The following is a 23,731-nucleotide window of genomic DNA, read 5'->3' on the forward strand; positions in this document are numbered from 1 at the left end:
CTGTGGACGAGAAGCAGCTGTTAGGTGTAGAAGCTGTTTTACTAACACAAAACTTACTGGCTGAACTGAGTGGATACTACTTTTCCAAGTTGTCCTTAACTTAAGCTATTTAAAAGACGTGAGTCCACATCCCTTATGCAAACCAGTTTGAACCAGATAATTTTCACACTTCAGAATTTTTTAAACTTTTGAAAAGTGTCCATAATAGAGTACGTCCCATAACATCCCTGCAGCATCTCAGGCAGTATCTCACAAAGACATTATTCTGCAGCTTACAGTTTTTTTCTGCAGTACTATGGTTGTTCATGATAACTGGGTAAGTCGTAAGTAGCTTTGTGTCTGTCTGCTAAGGCCATGTTTTTGGTGCCTGGTGGATTTGCAGAAACTGTTTTCAAAGCTTCCTGCACTTTGGAATGACAAGGGAGAGCCTGTGGCCGTGAGCCTCCAGCAGGAGGCGTAGTTCACAGACTTGGTTCAGAGCGTTGTGATGAGCCCCTCTGCTGAGTTAAAGGAAGGGGTGGTTGCCTTGTGCTAAACTGAGATTCAGTACCGAAGGAGTTCACTACCCGTTATCTTAACCATCTGTTAGGAAACACATAATTTTTTAAAAAATATTTATTTATTTGAGAGGCAGAGTCAGAGAGGGAGAGACAGAGTGAGGTCTTCCATCCACTGGTTCACTTCTCAAATGGCTGCAATGCCAGGAGCTAGGCCAGTTGAAGCCAGGATCCAGGAGCCACCTTCAGCTCTCCAGCGTGGTTGCAGGGGCCTAGGCACTTGGACCATCCTCCACTGCTCTCCTAGGCCTTAAGTAGGAAGCTGGATTAGAAGAGGAGCAACTGGAGGCTGGCGCCGTGGCTTAACAGGCTAATCCTCCGCCTTGTGGCGCCAGCACACCGGGTTCTAGTCCCGGTTGGGGCACCGGATTCTATCCCAGTTGCCCCTCTTCCAGGCCAGCTCTCTGCTATGGCCCGGGAAGGCAGTGGAGGATGGCCCAAGTGCTTGGGCCCTGCACCCACATGGGAGACCAGGAGAAGCACCTGGCTCCTGGCTTCAGATCAGCATGATGCGCCGGCTGCAGCGGCCATTGGAGGGTGAACCAACGGCAAAAAGGAAGACCTTTCTCTCTGTCTCTCTCTCTCTCTCACTATCCACTCTGCCTGTCAAAAAAAAAAGAAGAGGAGCAACTGGGACACAAACTAGCACCCATATGGGATGTCAGCATTGCAGGTGGAGGCTTAACCCCCATGCCAAAGCTCCAGCTCTGATCTTTTGTTTAAAGTCAGTGTTGCGGATACATTAAAATAATGCTCCATACTTGTCTGAAGAAAATCAGGCCATACAGGTGAATCACAATAAAGAATCTATATAGATTTCAGTGAGGTTGAAAAAACAATTTGGAACTGTGTGTTTGGTCTCAACCCTAATTTCTAACGAAGACAACCTAGAAATAAATCCTCTAACCCTGAGTCAGTCACAGCCCTGCTGGTCCTGGGCCTTTGTTCCGTGTTCCCCACTGCCATGACATGTGGCGGGTTAATGATCTCTGGGTCTAGAGAGACCTCCAAGAGAATCCCAGGAAACCAGTAGTAAAGCACTAGTGCTAGGCGTGTTTGTTTTCAGTGTGTTGAAGATAGTTGTATCTTTAGGTTTTCCTAATAATGTTCCATCTTATCTCCAGAGTCTGCTTGCACCAGTTCCAGTACATGGGGAAACGATACATAGCCAGGTACCGTGGGGTGTTCCAGTTTTGAGATGTTGTGTAACTTTCTGTGTTACTTGGACTTGAATGCATGGGAAGGGTCGTCTGTGATGATTGGCACTTGAGGTTCACATGAGCAGCTATGAGGACAGTTGGCAGGCCCTCGGGCTGCCGCACAGAATCTGGGTCCATCTTTCGTCTGCGTTCCACATTCCTTCTGTCTTGTCTTGTAGCATGCCTGTCTCTTGGAAGGATTTCCTTTGGTGGCCTGTTGCTACACCTCTGTACTTCCTTCCAGATTCTCCCTGGCACCCTGTGCTGTGTCCTCCCCACTCTTTTCCAGTTCCTCTTCTTGTCTTCTCCTTCCTCAATGGTTTCTCTTCCTATTTCACTTTCACAGGGCATTTTTACCCTTCCCACTCCCCCTGCAAAGATCCTAACCTCTCTTCTAACTACCTCCCTCCTTTCTTGATGAAAGAATGTTGCTAGTCCATCCCAAATGTGTGTGAGCTTCCACAGACGTTGTCTAAAACGGCCCTTTTTCTCCCCTTACTCTAACTAATCTGTAAGCACCCTGCATTCTTATCTGATCAGAAGCCTTGCTGAGCAACCCCACTCCCTCTCCGTCCTAGGCATATTCTTGTGTTGGAGGAGAGCTAGACACTCCTCCTTTGGGGGGTACTTTCTCACAGCACATCTTGCCTTTCTCACTGTCTTCCTCCCACCTGTATGCCATTTAGTACGTCTATATTTGGGTTTTTTTTTTTCTTCCTGCGTTGTATGCCATTTTGTGTTAGCTGTATTCATGGGGTCTTGCTCTAAATCAAATTTTTCTATTGTTGTATTTAACAATTTAATTATAAGTAAACTTAATTTTAAGAAAAGCTTTCGAACTGACTTGTCATTTAGGTTTGTTTCTCTTGTCTGTGATTGTTTCATAGAAATGACAGAAATTAATACTTTCTGTTTGAGGATGAAGATATGCTTTGTATTTTAACATTGTTCTGGGAGTTTTTCAGGGATTTTCAGAATTATATTTTATGTTAAGAAATAAAAAATGTTTTCTTTTAAAAAGAAGCTAAGTTAGACTGCTTTGTGCTTTCCTCCTATTAATATTTTCCATTTTTAATTGAGATGTAGGAGCACTTAAAGTTCTCTAATCTTAACGGTTTTGTTTTTCATCACAACAGTAATTTGCATTTGAGTTCTTCAGTACCAAATGCAACTGTATACAAGGTGTCTTTATGTGCAAGTCTCACACTCACACTTTGATTTGTTCCCTGGAGATGGGCCGGCAGTGTGTTTGGGACAGGAAAGGCTTCGAGAGCTGCGTGCCTTTGTGCAGTAGCTGCCACCTGCATCATGGGATGGTACTTGGGGAGTTGGTGCCAAGCAGAAGATCTCTCTGAGCTGAAAATGGTGAATGTGGGAAGCCGAAGATTTCTTTCCTGACAAAATATTTTAAAATGGGTTTTGTGGAGTGATTAGCTTATTCTCCCTACCCCCCGACAAGGGATATAAATTTAAAAAAAAAATTTTTTTAAGGAAATCTTCCAAGTTCATAAGCACCCTGTATATATTTGCATATAAAACTGTGGACTGCCTTAAAAATAGACGGGCAGAGGAGGATTCGCGTGAAGATGTTGTTACTTTGTTCCTTGCACTGTGAAAAGATGTGCCCTGCTTTATTCAAAAATTGCCACAGTCTCTTGCTGCATGTGACAAAGATCCTGAACTATAAATGTGAATGTCGTCAGTGTTTGCCATTCCACGGTGGTCCGGTTGTTTGAACACTGTGCCTTCTCATTGTCACTTTGAAATCACCCAGCAGCATGCTGTCGATGATAGTCCATGCATGCCCCTGTACCCCTACACACAATAACACAACGAGGGGGACCGTTGGCTCCGGGACGGGGGACAGGTGTCACTCCAGCACTGGTCTCATTTCCCATCTGCTCTGGTGATGGTACACAGTAGGAAGTTAGCTGTTTGATTGCTAACCCAGATCACTTTTCTATTTTCTCTACTTGACTGCTGACAAGTTTAACAAAGTGTGTGGCTCTTCTCCTTCCTGCTTGGGTAAGAATAAAGGTGTTAAAAACTGCCTCATGTAATCCCTCCCACTGCATGTTTGTTCTGTGTTTCTTCCTATGTATTTTTGATTAGAAAAAATATTTTTTTTTTTTGCTCTTCTGTAACGTGTAATTCAAAGTGGTTTGTGACGTTGTGACAGTTGTCAGAACACTAACCTTTAGCACCACCTTGAAGTGACGCGCACCTTTTTAAAAGTGGCGTCTCCAGAGTAACTTCCTTCTGTGAACAGTTTTCTGCTTTGGCGTGATTTTTGCTTCTTCATCATCAGGTGCTTTGCTGTGAACACTGCACGAGCTGCTGCCCGTGTGTGTCTCTGGCTGCCCTGCTGGGCTTAGTCAGTACGTGGCCTGTCTACTTGGCGCCATGTCCTGGCTTCACTAACGCTCGCCGTCTCGCTGCGGTGTAACACATCTAACTTTTGCTTCTATCCCATTTCACTCATGTTGCAGGAACCAGGAGGGGTTGGGACCCATAGTTCATGATCGAAAGTCTCAGACATTGCCTGTTTCCCGTAACAGAACAGGAATGATGCATGCCAGATTGCAGCAGCTGGGCAGCCTGGATAACTCTCTCACTTTTAACCACAGTAAGTCCCATGACATACCATCGTAACAGCCAGCATCTCTGTGCCATCTCAGAGGGGTGCGCCCTGGCCACACCGGACCACGTCACCAACGCAGTTTTTCTTCCAGCTCAGAAACGTAGGATGGAGAGCTCATGGCACAGTCCCTCTCCTTGGAGGAGAGTCCTTAGCACGTGGGAATGCCACAACGTGGAACATGGTCAACTGCAGCATCCAGTCTGGAAGTGCTGAACCCCTGCCCCATCCCCCGCACACCTGAGCCGGGTCCACAGCCAGACGTGCTCCCGTCTTTTAAAGGCAGCGCTGGGATCTGTGGCCCGTAGCCCGTAGCAGCAATTCCTGAGAATGTCTCGATCCGATTCCTCGCGCCCTCCTGATCCAGTGCGTGTAATTGACCGAGTGTCCACATTCTGACATTCCCGCTCTGAACGTGTTAGCACGGCTGCGAAAGCGTCCAGCCTGTGCATCGACTTGTGAGGCTGTGGGGAAACGTCCAGTAACGAAGTGACTTTTTCTGTGTTTTCAGTGTGAGAAAGATATCAAACGTGCTTGGAATTTCTGTAGACAATGGTAAGATTCAATCAGGGCGGAGTCCGCTTACGAGGCCGCTCACTTGCAGCCCGAGACCTCTGTTCATCTCGCCTTCCTAACCCTGGGGCTTTCTAACTCCACAGCAGAAGTGCTGCCAAAACAGGGGAGCGCATTTTCAATTGACTCTTATCAGTCACCAGAGGGGACGTGGTGACGTGTGCTGTTTCTAGAAACTTAATTGTTTCATCTAGCCAAGGGTTTCTCCAAGAAGAAAACCTGGTAGATGGCAACTGTGCAGCACGTGACAAAGTCCACGATCGTTTATGACAGTCCCGTTTCTGGTGGCGTTCATCTGGTAGTGGTTCCAGCTCCTCTCCCAGCATGGCGTGGCTAATGTTGTATCCAGACAATTGTTCGTTCTCGTCCTAGGAACTGTCGCTAATGCATAGTTATTACTATCTTCCATCATTGCTAATCGTAGGAACCCCATTCACTGTGATTTCCACACCTCCTCCTCGATACTGGCTAAGAGTAAAGACAGCATTTCCACTGTCTCTTACCGATTGTGGTTCAAAGGATGATGGCTGTGGAATCAAAACACAGCAGCTTCCCGTTCTCCCAGTCCAACGAGGTTAAATGTCATGGGGATAGCCTTTCTTTATAAGATTCTAGGCTTCATTTAAACCAATATGATGTCAGTATGCCACACACTCAATTGGTAACCTTAAAATGCTGGTTCTTACGTCTAAACTTAGCTACAGAATGTACATTTTTGTAACATATTGAAGGCTCCAGTACTTGGTTTATTCCATGTCTTTTCTGTTGGAGCTTTTTCTAGCTCTGCAGACGAGAAATTCAAACAAACACAAAGAGGGTTTTGTTATTTTTAGTTTTCATTTCCTGTTTAGCAAAAGAAATTCTGTCCCCAGTGATATGCCGGAGCTGCTAGACTGGCTTTGCCCAGAGAATTTATCGAACTCATTGTCAGTGGAAAAAAATGCTTAACCTTTGAAGCATAAGCAGACCGCAGCCCCGCCTTCAAAGATAATCATGTAGGAAACACAGAAAAGAAAAGGACACATGGAGAAATCATCTTAGCACACTCCCATATGCACAGCTCCTCCCACTACAGATGGAGTTGGAGGCGGTGGCCTGAGCCAAGGAGGACAGCGGGCTGCAGACTGCTGCCAGAGCCTTGTTGCTAGCACGGTGGATCCCTGTGTTCTCTTCCTGCTACCCACAGAGAGCCCCGTCCTCCCCGCCTCCCTCTCGCAGTTCTCAGTGGCACGCTGTCCTCAGCCACGCGTCTGCCTTGCCAGCGGACTGTGTTGCTGGTTCTCTCAGCCTTTGCCGGTCTTCCCGCAACACCTGCTCATCCCAAGTGGGCTCTGATGTCTCTGAAGTCATTGCATCAGCTCTTAGCACTCCACCTTCATTTCCATCTCTGATTCTGATTGTGTGTGGGGGTGGCTTCAGCCATTCCCCTGGCCAACTCTTTGAGCTTCCAGTTTGTAAACTCAGACAAACACACACACACACACACACAGATTGAAGGGAGTGTAGACTGTAAACATGTGTGAACGTGTATATAAATATAGACATGTTAGTTTACACTGGTACCTTGATATTTTATGGGAGCTGTGTGACCACATATATCTCTCCTGAAAGTTGTGTTTAACAATGAATACAATACCTTCTATTGGGCCAACCAATATGACATTGATCAAATATATGACAGTCATTCCAGGGATATCCAAGAGTCTAAAATGAATTCATCTCTGAAAAGAATAAAAATAGGGGGGAAAGTCTGTACATACACGTTTGCCACTTCTCAGCCTAGCAAAGGCCTTGCCAGTCCCGTGTGTGGCCAGCAGGGGGCAGCAGAGGTTCATACCAAAACCTAGTCCCTTGTTTGCCCCCTGCAGTGCACCCCCCCCCACACACACCCAGGGCTGTCCCCAGCACTCTTCAGTGGTAGGGCTTGGGAACAAACACCGTGCAGGTGGTACTTGTAAAATCCAGCAGGGACAGGTTAAGTCTCCGTTCTTTATTGTGATAGGACAGCAAGAACACGGTAAATCCTACCGTAACTGAGCAGTCTGAGCGCCGAAAAACACATTTGAAGGGCAGAGTTGTTCGGGTCATTGCTCAGTTTTCCCTGAAGTAAATCATGGGCACCTTTAAACACTGGCCTGTTTGGCATAGCTGTCAGTAACTGTGCAACTGTAGAGGAGACTTGTGTGAAACAGCAGAACCGAGAGGGATAGCTACAATCATGTATGTTAAATACAACATAGCAGGCGGAGAAAATGGAGTGATCGCTTACATTTGACATACATAATCCACATTATGAGGAGAAAACTCGGGGACGTGTGCTTGCATCTAAGTAATACAGTTTCCAAAAAGCAAAGAATGAAGTAACACTTCGTATTTGCTTTGATGTCATTTGTTGTCCTGGGAATATGTTAAATTTATTTGCTTGTAATTCATATTTACCAAAGGTATGACAGGGAGAAAAGCTTGCAGAGGGATAGGAAGTTGTATAAAATACTGTATTCCTTACAATTCTGTGTAGGCCTCAGTTTAAGATCGTCGGCTTAAGTTACAGAGCATTGACTTTGGGTCAGTGTGGGCGCGCGGTTTCTAAGGGAACTGCCCCCATGTGGCGTGTACAGGCCGCGCAGGACGCTGGGGTGAGCACTCCCAGCTGGAGGTGTGACAGCAGAGGTGTCTGAGGCCCTGCGGGGCACAAGGCCTGGTCCCTTAAGCAGCCTGCGAGGACTTGGACCACATGACTTGTGAGGCCCCGTTTAACTCTGAAATTCTTTGGAATCTGTGAAATACAAGTAAGAGGATGAGTACAGGTGATAATTAAATTCCTTTACTGTACATAATGTGAAAAAATATAGCAAATGCATGCGTAGACATGGATAATTTATCTCTAAAATTGGGTAAAATATGCTTATTTGCTTTAAATATATATATTTAAAATGGCAAATAAGCCCACATTTTCTTGATTCTGAGATATATTTACTTGATTTTTAGGACATTTTTGCATATTTTCTGGCATTTCTGAGATTGGAGATTCTCTTACGTATTATTTTTTTTTTTTTTTAACTTTTATTTAATGAATATAAATTTCCAGTGTACAGCTTATGGATTACAATGGGTCCCCCCCCCCATAACTTCCCTCCCACCCGCAACCCTCCCCTCTCCCGCTCCCTCTCCCCTTCCATTTGCATCAAGATTCATTTTCAATTCTCTTTATATACAGAAGATCAATTTAGTATAAAGATTTCAACAGTTTGCACCCACATAGAAACACAAAGTGAAACATACTGTTGGAGTACTAGTTATAGCATTAAATCACAATGTACAGCACATTAAGGACAGAGATCCCACATGAGGAGCAAGTGCACAGTGGCTCCTGTTGTTGACCCAACAAATTGACACTCTAGTTTATGGCGCCAGTAACCATCCTAGGCTGTCGTCATGAGTTGCCAAGGCTATGGAAGCCTTCCAAGTTTGCCGACTCTGATCATATTTAGACAAGGTCATAAAAGAGTGAGGATAGTAACCAATGATCCTAAGAGTGGCATTTACCAGGTTTGAACAATTATACAGCATTAAGTGGGGAAGAGGACCATCAGTACACACATGTTGGGAGTAGAGCCATTGGTGGTAGAGTAGAGGTTATGATTACAAAGGAATGAGGCCCGCCGGCGCCGCGGCTCAACAGGCTAATCCTCCGCCTAGCGGCGCCGGCACACCGGGTTCTAGTCCCGGTTGGGGCAACGGTCCTGTCCCGGTTGCCCCTCTTCCAGGCCAGCTCTCTGCTGTGGCCAGGGAGTGCAGTGGAGGATGGCCCAAGCCCTTGGGCCCTGCACCCCATGGGAGACCAGGAGAAGCACCTGGCTCCTGCCATCGGATCAGCGCGGTGCGCCGGCCGCAGCACGCTACCGCGGCGGCCATTGGAGGGTGAACCAACGGCAAAAGGAAGACCTTTCTCTCTGTCTCTGTCTCTCACTGTCCACTCTGCCTGTCAAAAAAAAATAAGTAAATAAAAAAATAAATAAATAAAAAAAAAAAACAAAGGAATGAGGCCCAAGTGCACTAGACAGGGCCTAGAACAAAGGACAGAGTCATTATTAGAGGAGCTAAGAAAGGTGCTGTCTAAGCTACAATTAAGTTTTCTGATTGAGAGGCAAATAGAACCTGATAGAAGGGGCTTGATAATAATCTGTTGGGCTTTAGGCCTTGTAAGTTAAGAGGCCCAGACCTATCTATCTCTTCACATGGGGTATATCCTAAGGGAGGTGTGAACCTCCTATGGGAGGAGAGTATTATGTTTAACATAGTAGTCTGTTTTTGGTTGGTGTTCTTAGAATTGATGGAGTCTCAGAATCAAGAATGTCCGGTACAATGCCCACTTAAAGCCATTCTTTTTTTTAAGATTTATTTATCTGTTTGATAAACAGATGTATTTATCTGTTTGATATTTATCTGTTTAAGTTACACAGAGAGAGAAGGAGAGGCAGAGAGAGAGAGAGAGAGAGAGGTCTTCCATCCGCTGGTTCACTCCCCTAATGGCCGCAACAGCTAGAGCTGCACTGATCCGAAGCCAGGAGCCAGGAGCTTGGAGCTTCTTCCTGGTCTCGCACATGGGTGCAGGGGCCCAAGGACTTGGGCCATCTTCTACTGCTTTCCCAGGCCATAATAGAGAGTTGGATCAGAAGTGGAGCAGCAAGGACTTGAACCAGCACCCCCATGGGATGCCAGCACTGTAGGTGGTGGCTTTACCCACTCTGCCACAGTGCCGGCCCCAAAGCCATTCATTTTAATGTCCTTCAAGATGACATGTATATACCAAGTGTTTCCACAGTTAGAGAGCTCTATCTCTCATGCTGGGTACCATTTTCTGACATAGCTGAAAGTTAGGCTGTGGCATTCCACAGAGAGGGGAGAGCCGGTGACTCTATACCCCAGTGTTACCCGTGTGCCCACAGAGAGGGGAGAGCCAGTGACTCCATACCCCAGTGTTACCCGTGTGCCCACAGGGGAGAGCCGTGTGACTCCATACCCCAGTGTTACCCGTGTGCCCACAGGGAGGGGAGAGCCGGTGACTCTATACCCCAGAGTGTTACCCGTGTGCCCACAGGGGAGAGCCGTGTGACTCCATACCCCAATGTTACCCGTTGCCCACAGGGGAGAGTCGAGTGACTCCATACCCCAGAGTGTTACCCGTGTGCCCACAGAGAGGGGAGAGCCGTGTGACTCCATACCCCAGAGTGTTCACACGTATGCTCACAGAGAGGGGAGAGCCATGTGACTCCATACCCCAGTGTTACCCGTGTGCCCACAGCGAGGGGAGAGCCGTGTGACTCCATACCCCAGAGTTACCTGTGTGCCCACAGAGGGGAGAGCTGTGTGACTCCATACCCCAGAGTGTTACCCGTGTGCCCACAGAGAGGGGAGAGCCGTGTGACTCCATACCTCAGAGTTACCTGTGTGCCCACAGAGAGGGGAGAGCCGTGTGACTCCATACCCCAGAGTGTTCACACGTATGCCCACAGAGAGGGGAGAGCCGAGTGACTCCATACCCCAGAGTTACCTGTGTGCCCACAGAGGGGAGAGCTGTGTGACTCCATACCCCAGTGTTACCCGTGTGCCCACAGAGAGGGGAGAGCCGTGTGACTCCATACCCCAGAGTGTTCACACGTATGCCCACAGAGAGGGGAGAGCCGAGTGACTCCATACCCCAGAGTTACCTGTGTGCCCACAGAGGGGAGAGCTGTGTGACTCCATACCCCAGTGTTACCCGTGTGCCCACAGAGAGGGGAGAGCCGTGTGACTCCATACCCCAGTGTTACACGCCGTGTCCTCAAAGCCCTCTGAACATCTTTGCTTCCTTCACGTGTGACCCGGGGGTCGGATAGCAAACTGCATGGTTTTTGCCCTAGGGTATTCCTTGTTCTACTCTGCCCCCTGCCCATCCTCAACAATAAAAATGGGATGGAAATGATTACTGGGCTAAGTGGAAGTTGATCAGTTGGACGTTTTGCATAAGTATTTGCTCTTGGGAAGCGGCACACCAGAAGTTAATGATCTGGAGACTAGGTCTCCTGCATTTGGAGCGTTCTCTCAGGGAGAAGGTTCCTTACCATTCAGTATTTATATTTTCCCAGAAAAGTTGTTATTTCTTTGGATTGATAGCATGGGCCATAGGAAAGAAGCAAAAACGCAACCAGCAGGTTCGGTTTCATGGTGGTCGGGGGGCAGCTGTCCTGTGAGAATGTGCACCTCCCTTGTTCTTCTACCCCGGGTCCTCTGACCTTCTGAAAAGATGTGTGGCCGTGACCCGGCTCTGTCCTGCTCACCACATCCCCTCTGGTGCCGTAGTGCTGGCATTACAGATGTAGTAAGCGGTGTTCAGTTGAACTACTCGGCTAACCTGAACTTATTAGACAAGATAAGGTTAATTAAATTTATGCGTAGCAGATGAAAGAAAACTCAGTGAATCTCATCTGTGGTCCCTGAGTATTTAACAGATTTGGGGGTTTTGGAATAAGTGTTGTTGTTGTTTTTTTTGTTTTTTTTTTTTTTTTTTTTTTTTTTGACAGGCAGAGTGGACAGTAGAGGGAGACAGAGAGAAAGGTCTTCCTTTTTGCCGTTGGTTCACCCTCCAATGGCCGCTGCGGCCGGCGCACCGCGCTGTTCCGATGGCAGGAGCCAGGTGCTTCTCCTGGTCTCCCATGGGGTGCAGGGCCGAAGGACCTGGGCTATCCTCCACTGCACTCCCTGGCCACAGCAGAGAGCTGGCCTGGAAGAGGGGCAACCGGGACAGGATCGGTGCCCCGACCGGGACTAGAAGCCGGCCACGGCGCCGGCTTTGGAATAAGTTTTTTTGTCAGTGTGACAGTAGATTGAAAATTGTATCAGCGTGAACAGTGAGTGCATCCTAAGGCCTCTTGGCAGCCAATAGTTGCATTCCAGAAGTCCTGGAAGCTGTTCCCAGCTCTCAACAGTGCTGGGGCTCTGGGAGGTGGTTCAAAGCACCACTGCCCTCTGGCGGACATCAGGATGGTTTACACCACACTCCTTCAGGGTCACAAACTGCTTAACCTGCTGTCACGTTACTGACCCTACGTTTAAGACTTTTCTTGGCTCTTGAAATGCCCTTCTTGGGTTTACCAGCTCAGCTGCTTTTTCCTGTGACCGGTGACCGGGATTGCAGCCCTGCGGTGTGCTCAGCTCTGTTCCAGTGCTGAGACACGCAGTCTCCAGCCTTACGATGCCTCTCTGTGCTGCCGTTTATCTTTAGAGATTTTTAAAAAGTAAGACTAGGCCGGCGCCATGGCTCAATAGGCTAATCCTCTGCCTGAGGCGCCGGCACACCAGGTTCTAGTCCCGGTCGGAGCGCCGGATTCTGTCCCGGTTGCCCCTCTTCCAGGCCAGCTCTCTGCTGTGGCCTGGGAGTGCAGTGGAGGATGGCCCAAGTGCTTGGGCCCTGCACCAGCATGGGAGACCAGGAGAAGCACCTGGCTCCTGCCTTCGGATCAGCGCGGTGCGCCGGCCGCAGTGGCCATTGGAGGGTGAACCAACGGAAAAGGAAGACCTTTCTCTCTGTCTCTCTCACTGTCCACTCTGCCTGTCAAAAGAAAAAAAAAAAAAAAAGACTAGCTCAGGAATCCTGCTGATTTTTGATGTGAAATAGTTTAGGAGAAACAAGAAGAATAGTTTCTTTTAGAATGGTAAATGACAGACAAAGGCAGAGAGATTTTTATATGAATGCTTTTATCATGAAGATAAGAGAGGTGGTATAGTGGCTTTGGGTGGTATAGTAGTTTAGAGAATTTTTGCATATTGGCATTTCAATACCTGCATGCATAATTATAGAATAACTTAATTAGCATAACCCTTTGATAATTATATATATATTAAAGATTTATTTGAAAGGCGGAGTTACAGAGAGTGAGGGAGACAGACACAGAGACATCTTCCATCTGCTGTTTCACTCCCCAGATGGCTGCAACAGCCAGGGCTGTGGGCACGACTAAAACCAGGAGCCCGAATTCCATCCAGGTCTCTCGTGTGGGTGTCAGGGGTCCAAGTACTTGGGCCATCTTCTGCTGCCTTCCCAGGTGCACTAGCAGGGAGCTGGATCAGAAGTGGAGAGCTCAGGTCTCTACCCGGCACTCAGATAGGATCCTTTTAAAAGCATGTGGCCAGATTCTGTTCCTAGAACTGTCCCAGGCTTTCAGCCAGGAGAGAGTGAATTCTGTGGGGATTCTTCACTGTGCGAGCCATCTCAGGTGCAGTGATCACCTGGGCACATGGAGCTAATGAGTTGTCTAGAAAGAGAAAGGGACAGTTCTGTTCAGAGGAAGAAATTAAAAATCATCACTAAAGCCAGTTCCTTGTTAAAACTTAACCCACACTAAACCTATTTGGAGTTCATGGCGGCTCAGTAAAGGGTCCTTTGACTTCTGTGGAAATGTTGGTTGGTCCAATAACAGGTGTTGAATCTTTTATTCCTTCTTCCCGGTTTGTGATCACTACAACAGGAATCATCAATCTGTTTTCCTCTCTCATTGCTTCCATATCTTACCAAGCAAACCTCTCCAAATGAAACAATGCCTTGCCTCACATAAAGGCAGTGCAATTAACATAATGCCCCAACTCTCCCTCTGTCCTTTCTCTGGGAAACCTCTTACCCAAAAAGCAAACAAACAAACAAACAAAAATAGAACCAGCATGGTGCCAAATGTCTAGCACATCCTCCCAAAGAGAGACACAGTGAAAGTAATGGGACCTCACCGACACAAAACGTCAGACTCCCATTTTTAAAAGCAAGGCAAAGCTTGATAAAAGCATATAACAGGGTTTTACTGTATTTTGAAAAGCACACCTGTAGCTCTAAAAATCTCTCTTGTAGCCTTCTGACGCCATTCTGCAATTCTGTGACTTAGAGAAGTCAGAGTGGCATCATGCCAGTTACTCTGTACTACGGCACAAGGACCCGGATAAGGAATTGGGCGTGTAGCTTCTGTTATTCCCCAGTGCTGGTCTCGGAAACCCCTAGGTCCTGTGTCCTTCATTTTCCTGATTCGTATACAAACCGTCTCCCTCTCTGGAGCATTAAGAACACGCTTATTCCCCGAGGAGTAAGTGTTGGTTCATTTGTGCTCCTTGGAGAAAGACGCGTGGTGTTTCACTACGTCACCCTCCTCCCGCGTCGTCTGGACCGGCGCTGTAACACCTTTACATCCCTGTACCTATTTCTGCTGCCGCCATTCATTTCATCACTTACTCTCTCAAATTGCGTGTCTACCCGCGTTTGTATCAGTACTAAATCGATTTTGCAGTCACATGTAGATTTCAGTTTGTATTTGCATTATGTATGATGAAGCTAAATTTACATGACAGATCCTTCACGGCCTTTTCTCTTCTTCAACACTTCTTTCAGACATACTGGCTTTTGTGCTTTTTAATTAAAGCAAATAGAATACGAGCAGCACAGTCAACTCTTGAGTATCTCCCCTGGTCACAGACGATAATACAGATCATGATGTTATTGATGGAATGCGTTAGCCCTCCCTGTACCAGGCACTCCGCGTCCCAAACACTGCTGAATTTAATCCTCACCGCAGCCCTCCGGGGTGGGCACCGTTACTGTCCCCATTCCACAGATAAGGAGGCAGAGGTTACACAGCTAGTGAGTGGCAGAACTGGGCTCACGCCTATTTTTTTTTCTTTTAACATTTATTTATTTGAAAGAGTTATAGAAAGCAAGAGAGAGAGAAAAGAGAGGAGAAACAGAGGTGAGAGAGAGAGAGAGAGAGATCTTCCATCCACTAGTTCAGTCCCCAGATGGTACACTGGCCAGGGCTGGGCCAATCCAAAGCCAGAGCCAGGAGCTTCATCAGGTCTCCCACATGGGTGACAAGCACTTGTCCATCTTCTGCTGCTTTTCCCAAGCCATTAGAAGGGAGCTGGATCAAAAGTAGGGCAGCTGCGACATGGATTGGCACCCACATGGGATGCTAGCGTCTCAGGTGGTGGCTTTACCGGCTATGCCACAGCGCCGGCCCCTGATCTTAGCCAAAAGGCCGAGAAGCAATGTATCCATTTTCCTAACCCCTGAGCTGTGTTGCTGCATCTGTGTACAGCTTAGTCAAGTAGCCAAGTGCACAGTGCCTGTCTTTGTGCAATTCCTGGCTCCACGGTTTAGCGCCTGTGTGACTTTAGGCAAAATGCGAGTCTTTCTGTGCCTTGTCTCCTCACCTGCGAAGGGGCCCAGTGACGCGCGTCCTGCACAGGGCTGCTGGGGATTAAGAGAGGCAGCTGGCGGAGGGTCCCCGCCGCGGGCGAGCGCACAGTGCGTCTTCCTGTTGTGCTCATCCTTGCGGAGTTGGAGGACAGTTCTCACTGGCTGGGGACATTGTTACTACCCCTCTTCCCACACAGAACACAAACAGGGAGCCAGGGCCCCGACGTGGGCCTTCTGTGCATACTCAAAAGTTGACTGTGGCTCTCCCGTCCCGCCGGCCTCGCTGTCTGGACCGTGGCCGCTAATCCCGTGTTGTGACTCACACAGGCTACGGCCACTCGGACGCGGACGTCCTCCACCAGTCCCTGCTCGAAGCCAACATCGCCACTGAGGTTTGCCTCACGGCTCTGGACACACTCTCCCTGTTCACGCTGGCGTTCAAGGTGCGTATCAAGCGGCACTCATGCTGTTTCACCTGCTCGCTCCTGGTGGTCTGCACCGACTGTTGCTGCTGCTGTAAGAAAGCTTTTAAATTCCTTCGGTGGTGCTGTTCAGCAGTGAAGCCAGACTGGTCAGTGTGCGCAGGGGGGTGGGAGCAGTCCCTGCAGGCAGCTGGCTCGAGGCTGGGGGAGAGCATTCCCCAGGGGACAGCAGGGTTTGCTCCCCCCCGGGGGATGATCAGTGCGGAAACCTAGTCAGGCATGCCTTGCCGGGAGTAGCTATAAGCATAGCCAAACGGGATAACAAATTAAAATCAGGTATTTATGGAGAGAGGAGCGGGAGACACAAACACACTCCTCTCTGCGATGTTTTCTCCCTGTTTCTGAGTGGAAGCATTTGAGAATTAGACGAGGGAAGGCAGGTTTTCTGGTCTTGGTTTTCATTTTAGCGAGTGATAGGCACGCAGGTGAAGCTGGACTGGTGAGCCACTCTCGGGTGTTCAGGAACCTGACACTTCCCCTTGCTGAATGATCACTTCCATCTCTAGCGTGGAAGGGGAAACTGACGTGCTGCCAGTGGACTCTGAGTATTGAAACAGCGTGTTATTGCCAAGGGTAATTGGAACGTGCACCTAAAGCCTCCCTTAGCTTACTTACCTCTGCTACTCCTGGGCAACATTTCTTTCTCAAGGAGAGCCAAAGTAGTCACCGTGGTATCAATGTCACTTTATTAGAATGCAGCTGTGTGTCCCTGGCAGCAGCGCCCTGCACCTCCTGTCACTAGGAAGGAACCCGGGTGAGGGCGGGAACCGACGACGCCTCCTAGCATGAGTCGGGAGGCTGCAGCGTCTTCTTCCGGGAGCCTCTGGAAACAGGCAGAAATGGAGGTTGTCAGGTCCTAGCCCAGGCCTGCCGAATCACAAGCTGATCTGAGACCCCAGCACCACGACTTGGAAGCTAGGAGTCTACTAGAACTATAGAAGAGGTCAGAAAGGCTCTGTCTGCTTGCTCGCTTTAGTTTTAGTTACAAATCCCCGTGTGAACCGGCAGGGGAGGTTTTCAGTATGAATGTTTGGTCACACACACCTGTGTCAGCGCCAAACACAAACAAATGCTTAAGCTTAGAGCAACAGTGGAGCTCGCTCTTCCGTGCTCTGCCGGAGTCCTGCTATGTAGATAAATGGGAAATTTTGGAGGGTAAGGGCTGGGGCGTGTCCCACGCAGCACGGGTGCGGCCCCTGTAAAAGGTGCGTGTGTCCACTGAGCAGCCACAGGGCTCATGCAGCCCCGTTTACGTTTCTTACTCAGTATTAAAGCAGGGCACTTGTCAGGGTTCCCAGATCTCCAGATGCTCAGTTACCAGGTAGCTCCTGACACCCGAGAAACAGCAACCGATGGATCTGATGAGAAACTGTGATATTTCCGGACTGGAAGTCTCCAGACCTAATGTTTCTTATCTTACTATTTGAAACATAAGATGGACCTCACAGGGCTGTTGCCAGTTTTGAGTGGGGTGAACCTTGGAAGGGCCGTCTGCATTGCTGGTCTGTCCACGCTCAGTGGCGGGGGAGCTCCCGTGGACTGAAGTCCACCAGCAGCCTGTGTTTCAGCCCTGGGCTGGATCTGCTTGGTCCCTCTCAGGCCTGACTGCCTTACCTGCCATGTGCAGCCCGGCCTCCTGCGTGAGGTATGCGTGGACTGGGATGACGTATCCAGAAACAGCTGCCCTGGGGCTATACCACAGCGGGGACCCAAATGTGGCAAAGGGTCCGATCCCTGAGACCCCAGGGAAGACCTAGCTGATCTCCGTCAAAGCTGGTAGCCATGTGTGCAAAGCTGACATGCGGCGCTCAGCACCCCTGAGACGTGGAGAGCTGGGCAGGCGGATGGTGCTGTGGCCTGACCGAATGTCAGGGTAGGTGGCACTGCGGGCTCTCCTGGCTCAGAGGCACCTGGCGCAGCCACCGCTGGGGCACCATGGGGGCGTATCAGAAAGAGTGGAGTGAAGAGCTAGTTGTAACATCTGGGTGCCTGCCAGGGATGGAGCATGCTGACCACTGACCTGTCTTAATTGGCCTCCCATAAGAAGTTGCCAAAGACAATCGGTTTCTTAGTGAGAGGGAAGTTTGGCAAGGTCTACACCCTACACCCTATTGAAGCCTGAATATTATTCTTGTGTTAGATCTCCTGTTTCCTGAGAACTTCCGTGCCTCAGGCTGTAATGTTCACAGCAGCCCCCCCGGGCTAGGGTTTATGCCCCACTTTACAGATGAACAAACTGAGGCTGAGATGGATTAGGGAATTTGCCCAAGATCACTACACAACTGGCCTGTCCAAAGGCCTTATTCTCTACTGGGTAAGGGTGTGTGTGTGTGTGTGTGTGTGTGCTCGCACATGCGCACAGGAGAGATGAGACAATCTCAACTTATCTGGATGAGCTCACCTAGATTAGATCTAGATAGATCTAATAGATAGATAGCAATCTAGTTAGATTGCTCCTCTGACTATTTTATATTTGTAATGTGTTCACAAATTTGATCTGAAGATTTTTTTTTTTTTTTAATTTTTGACAGGCAGAGTGGACAGTGAGAGAGACAGAGAGAAAGGTCTTCCTTTTGCCATTGGTTCACCCTCCAATGGCCGCCGCGGTAGCGCGCTGCGGCCAACGCACCGCACTGATCCGATGGCAGGAGCCAGGTGCTTATCCTGGTCTCCCATGGGGTGCAGGGCCCAAGGACTTGGGCCATCCTCCACTACACTCCCTGGCCACAGCAGAGAGCTGGCCTGGAAGAGGGGCAACCGGGACAGGATCGGTGCCCCAACCGGGACTAGAACCTGGGGTGCCGGCGCCGCAAGGCGGAGGATTAGCCTAGTGAGCCGCAGCAACGGCCATCTGAAGATATTTTCTAACAGCAATGCCGTTAAACAGCAATTAAACAGCAATGCTGTTGAGTGCTGTTTCGTGATTTGAACTGTACCATGAGAACTAAGCCTAATCTTAAGAGCAGTGGGAACTAAAAGGATGAGGCACTTCTGGTACTTGGGTCTTCCTCCATGGCTTGTGATCTGATGTGCACAGCCGTGAGCCTGGTCTGCCAAGTCACAGGAGGTTTAGGTCATCGCGGTGATTGGCACATGTGCCGCTCAAACAGCGCTTCTCCAGACGGAATTCTCAAAGCCATGTTGAAACCGATGTCTACATAGAGATGAACGCCTTGTGCCGTGGAAGTACTTACCTGTCTATCTTTGTCCAGATGTCTCACTGGGCCCCAGGGTTGCAGTTTGCTTTCCTCTGTTCTGGTATCTTTAGAAGTTACTGGTCTTGAGCATTCATGCCCCAGAAGACCTGGGTCCTGGGCTCAGCACTGTGAGAGACTGCATTACAGCAGTGAAACCCGAATCCATGGCAGACAGTCCCTGGAGAATTAGACTTCGCCTCATGGCTGGAAATAAACCATGCCTTTATAGTATTCTAATTTCTCATTCAGTTTCCTGAATGAAACATTCCCGTCCTCCGTGAGACACTGTAGGGATAAAATGGTAGAAATTAAATACACTAATACTTTCTCTGTGATTATTTCTGAGTGGACAAATGAACGGTGATTTTTGTTTTGCCCAACAGAGAGACTCAGAAAGAGGGAAGAAAACCAGTTGGAAAATAAAGGAAGGTAGCTGGTACACAGCTCCCCCTGTGTGTGAGGGACTATTTGCATCTCGTGTAAACGAGTTTTAGCTCCATTTTGCAAGCAGGCTTTGAGATCACGCCCAAGAGTACTAAGTCCTGAAAATGAAAAGGAAAAATCTTGACCCCAGAGAGGGAAAGAAGGAGACATTTAAGTCAAGAACATGGAAGCAGAGGTCAATTCAGACAACAGGACTAGGGACCTTGGCGATTTATGTGGGAACTGCCTCTCCTGAGTAGCTCCAGCAAAGAGTGTTGAGGGATGAAAAAAGTCAATTCCAAATTCCCCCGAGCCGTAGACCTGCCGTCATCAGGGAAGCAAATGCACTGTGAAAAGCAAGGCTTTCAGACTGGAGAAAAATGGTGCTCACAGACAACAAGACATGAAGCAATTCCCCAAACACGATTTTTTTCTTGGTGAACAGCCGCTCATGGTTCAGAGTAGCACCATGTTCATTTACTTGTCACATTTCTTGCTCATTAGATTGCTCCTCTTTCACACGATGGTATTCAGTGTGGCACCCGTGTATGTCATGATACAGAGGTCACTGAATTCCAGGTATTCTGCCAGCTGTGTTACATCTGCGCTCACTGGACCTCATTCCTTGAGTCAAAATTCCCCTCACAGTAAGATGCGGTAAATTTGCTCTGAAACTATGCTTCCAGCCACAATTTCCTGTCTCCAGATTATTTGGCCATAAGTTGTCTCTGTTCGTTTGACCAATTGTGAGACTGGTTTGAGAAACTGACTTCTCGACTTTTGTTTGTAATTATAATCATCTCTGCCTGCTTGTGCAGAGTACCGATGCCTTTGTTCAGAGAGGTCTGACGTATTGGGAGTGTGAGCTCTGTGGCTCCATGCACATCTGGACAGGAAGGTCCAGGCGGGCTTCTTGCTAGGCTCTGTTTGCTACATTTCTTCCTGGGTGTCCCTCTGTTTGCTGCCTGTTTTTGGCAGCTGAAGGGAGTTTTAGCCGGCTGGGCTTCCAGAGTGCTTAACTGGTGTGAATTCTGTGCTTGACTGAGGAAATCTAACAGGATGACTGGCAGCATTTCATTATAGTCCTTTGGTTTGTTTAAATGAAATGCATGAAATGTTAAATGCTACTGGCTATCATTACCAAGCAGGGCGAGGCGTTTTGCACTTAACCTCACTCCTTCACAGTAGCTGCACAATGTCAGTTTTACATACAAGAATGCCAAGATCCAGTTCACCTGTGCAGCACCTGGCCTTTCCCAGCTGGGTACTCAGAGCCTGGTGTCGAGTGCCTGAGAAGGCAGGCTGAAGGCTCCCCTCACTACCCCCTTGGAGCACCTTTTTCACATACCTTTCATTTTTTCCCCCTGTATATCAACTAATACCTGCAGTGACATTTCTCTGTTGGAACCGAGATGTCACAAACATCACCCTTGTACCAGTTGCTAGTGTCAAGTCAAAAAAAGCAAAAGAATAGAAGCCCAATTGGCACCAAATAGTGGCCCTTTATACTATTACAGTTTGCTGGGACATTTATTCCCAAAGCATAAATTGATTTGTCCTGCAGGAGAATTCCGTGCTTTGTGAGGGGACTCAAGGCAGTTTGTTAAAATTTGAAGTTGTCCTTAATGCTTGGAAAATGAAATCCTTCCGCTGGAAAATTGTCTGAAGCCTAGATATGTGTGGCCTGTCTCACTAATGGGGCTGTCCATGTGTGTTTTAAGAACCAGCTCTTGGCTGACCACGGCCATAATCCTCTCATGAAAAAAGTGTTCGACGTCTACCTGTGCTTTCTTCAAAAACATCAGTCTGAAACAGCTTTGAAAAACGTCTTCACTGCCTTACGGTCGCTGATCTATAAGGTAAGCTGCTTCCTCGCTGAGGTCGGAGCGCTGACCGTCACCTCCTGGGGTTAGGACATGCCGCTGAGCACTGACCCTGCTGCGCTCGGCTGCCGCCTCCTGCTCTTTCTAGTTCCCCTCGACGTTCTATGAAGGAAGGGCGGACATGTGCGCCGCGCTCTGCTATGAGATTCTCAAGTGCTGCAACTCCAAGCTGAGCTCCATCCGGACCGAGGCTTCCCAGCTGCTCTACTTCCTGATGCGGAACAACTTCGACTACACTGGAAAGAAGTCCTTTGTCCGGACACACCTGCAGGTGCGCGTGGGCCGGCCTTCCAATGCGGACTTGCCCTGGGGAATCCCATTTCTGCGGGGAAAGTTGGCTGTCACATTCACCTGCTTCCTCATAAGGACTGCAGGACCTGACCCTGGGATGAAGGTCAGGAGGTCCTGCCCAGCTGGCTTGGTTGATTTCATGCACGGTTGTGAATTGGCATTTCAGTATTGATTCAGTATCGGACTAACTGAAATGCCATTTTATCAAGAAGGGTAGAACCAATGCTTACTAGTAAACATCTTGTGTAAGAGACAGAAACCCCACAGTGGTTCTTCTCTGTCTTCTGACTGTGTGGGGAGAGGAAGAGTGTGAAGCACGTGAGGGCCAGGGAGGCTCCCCAGGGGACGTGGGGGATGACTAGGTGCTAGCAGTTGCAGAATGGTGAGCTTGTCACAGGCGTGTGGCCAGGGGAACAGCTGTCATGGAAACTGGAGGTGTTCCTGAGTATGGAGTTTAGAGTATAGCTGACAGCAAGTTGAGGGGAACATCTTTGTGCATTTGGAGGAATCCTCTGGACCCCCATGTTGGGAAAGGAGTAGGGGCGTGTAGGTCTCACCTAGAGACAGTTGTCAAATCTGGGACAGAAAGGACGGTGTCCTGGACCAGCGATGATAAGGTTAGTAGGAAGAGGAGAGAGAGTTGACAGTACTTGGGGACTGACTGTACCTGAGTGTGGTTAAGGAAGAGGAGAAGGCACGAGTGTTTTAGCCCAAGCAACTAAAGGTAGTGCTATTCATAGACCCAAAAAAGATTTCCTCGTTGCATAGTTAACATGTACACCTTCTAATAAAAATGGAACTATTGAGTGTTTAATTGATACAAGACCAGGTAGATAGTAAGGTTTTTCTTTGGAGACGGTGGTAGGTGATATCTCTAGCTGATAAGGATTATGTATTTCTCATTCTTCTGTACTCTGCTGACTAGCATTTTGCTTGGCAGAAATGAACTTCTTAAGTTTATCAAAAATCACCTTCCGGAATAGCTCCTGAAAGGGAACAATATGCTCAGATACCACTGCCTACACTGGGGTGACCCCTGTGCAGATCTTCCCACCGTTGCCCAGTCCTCGTGCCCAAACTAACCGCACACAGGAGCTGAGCCTGAGCAGGTGTTGAAGGTGGGTTGACTTGCTCGTGTTTGTGTGCGTCCAGGTCATTATTTCTGTCAGCCAGCTGATAGCAGACGTCGTAGGCATTGGAGGAACCCGGTTCCAGCAGTCCTTGTCCATCATCAACAACTGTGCCAATAGTGACCGGCTCATCAAGGTGGGTGGCCCCTTTTAATCTTCGCCCCCAGCACTCTGCCTCATCACGTGAGCACAGGCAGAAGGCCGGTGAAAACCACGCGCCCTTCCTTCTCCCACCCTCGTTTCAGCACACCAGCTTCTCGTCGGACGTGAAGGACTTGACCAAGAGGATACGCACAGTCCTGATGGCCACGGCCCAGATGAAGGAGCATGAGAATGACCCGGAGATGCTGGTGGACCTGCAGTACAGCCTGGCCAAGTCCTACGCAAGCACCCCTGAGCTCAGGAAGACGTGGCTCGACAGCATGGCCAGGATCCATGTCAAAAATGGGGATCTCTCCGAGGTAGCTCTGCCAGCCTCTTTTCCAGGTTTTTGAGAAAGCCAGTTATGCTCCATTCACTGAAAATAACCAGTTTTGAAAATTGTCCCACGAGTCAAAAGATACCAATTAATAGTTCACAATTATGTGGTATAGACAGTTGAAAGAACTGCAAGAGAGGAGCTGGTAGGCTCCAAACATAAAGGAAAGATAAGAAAATGGAAATGCTGATTGTATGATTTGATCATTTTATATACATGTATTAAAATGTTGCACCATACCCAATTAAAGTGCGCTACTAGTCCATGTTAATCCACAGATATTTTTAATTGAAAAACAAGGATGGGCATTTGGCATAGTGGTTAGGACCCTGCTTGGATCGGCCACATCCTATATCTGAGTGCCTGGTTTTCAGTCCCATGTCTGTTCCTTATTCCAGCTTCTTGCTAATGCACACTGGGAGACAAATGTGATGGTTGTATGGGTTCCTGCCACCCATGTGGGAGTTATGGATTGAGTTCCCAGCTCTTGGCTTCAGCCTGGCCCAGCCCTGGCCATGGCAGGCATTTGGGGAGTGACCCAGCAGATGTGAGCTCTGAGTCTGTCTGTCTGTCTGTCTCTCTGCCTTTCAAATAATTAGAATAATACATTTTTAAAATAATAATAACATTAAGAAATGAACTCATAACCAGATGTCTATCAGGTAAT

General features: G+C 48.4%; 1 protein-coding gene across 7 annotated transcripts in view; it reads left to right on the forward strand.

Moving 5' to 3' along the window:
* DOCK9 (dedicator of cytokinesis 9) overlaps positions 1 to 23,731 on the forward strand; it is a 325,663-nt gene that overhangs the window by 264,443 nt on the left and 37,489 nt on the right. For 3 of the 7 annotated variants that reach the window (XM_062193991.1, XM_062193996.1, XM_062193992.1), the window contains exons 37-43: positions 1,682 to 1,729; positions 4,246 to 4,382; positions 15,508 to 15,623; positions 21,004 to 21,141; positions 21,254 to 21,436; positions 22,609 to 22,722; positions 22,832 to 23,047. In XM_062193991.1, coding sequence (XP_062049975.1) covers positions 1,682 to 1,729; positions 4,246 to 4,382; positions 15,508 to 15,623; positions 21,004 to 21,141; positions 21,254 to 21,436; positions 22,609 to 22,722; positions 22,832 to 23,047 — 952 coding nt within the window. Of the gene's footprint in view, positions 1 to 1,681; positions 1,730 to 4,245; positions 4,383 to 4,905; positions 4,950 to 15,507; positions 15,624 to 21,003; positions 21,142 to 21,253; positions 21,437 to 22,608; positions 22,723 to 22,831; positions 23,048 to 23,731 lie in introns of all 7 variants that reach the window. The other 4 variants (XM_062193993.1, XM_062193994.1, XM_062193997.1 and 1 more) reach the window with 2 other exon arrangements.

The sequence above is a fragment of the Lepus europaeus genome, chromosome 6 (genome assembly GCF_033115175.1).
Source record: "Lepus europaeus isolate LE1 chromosome 6, mLepTim1.pri, whole genome shotgun sequence".
Lineage (NCBI taxonomy): Eukaryota > Metazoa > Chordata > Mammalia > Lagomorpha > Leporidae > Lepus > Lepus europaeus.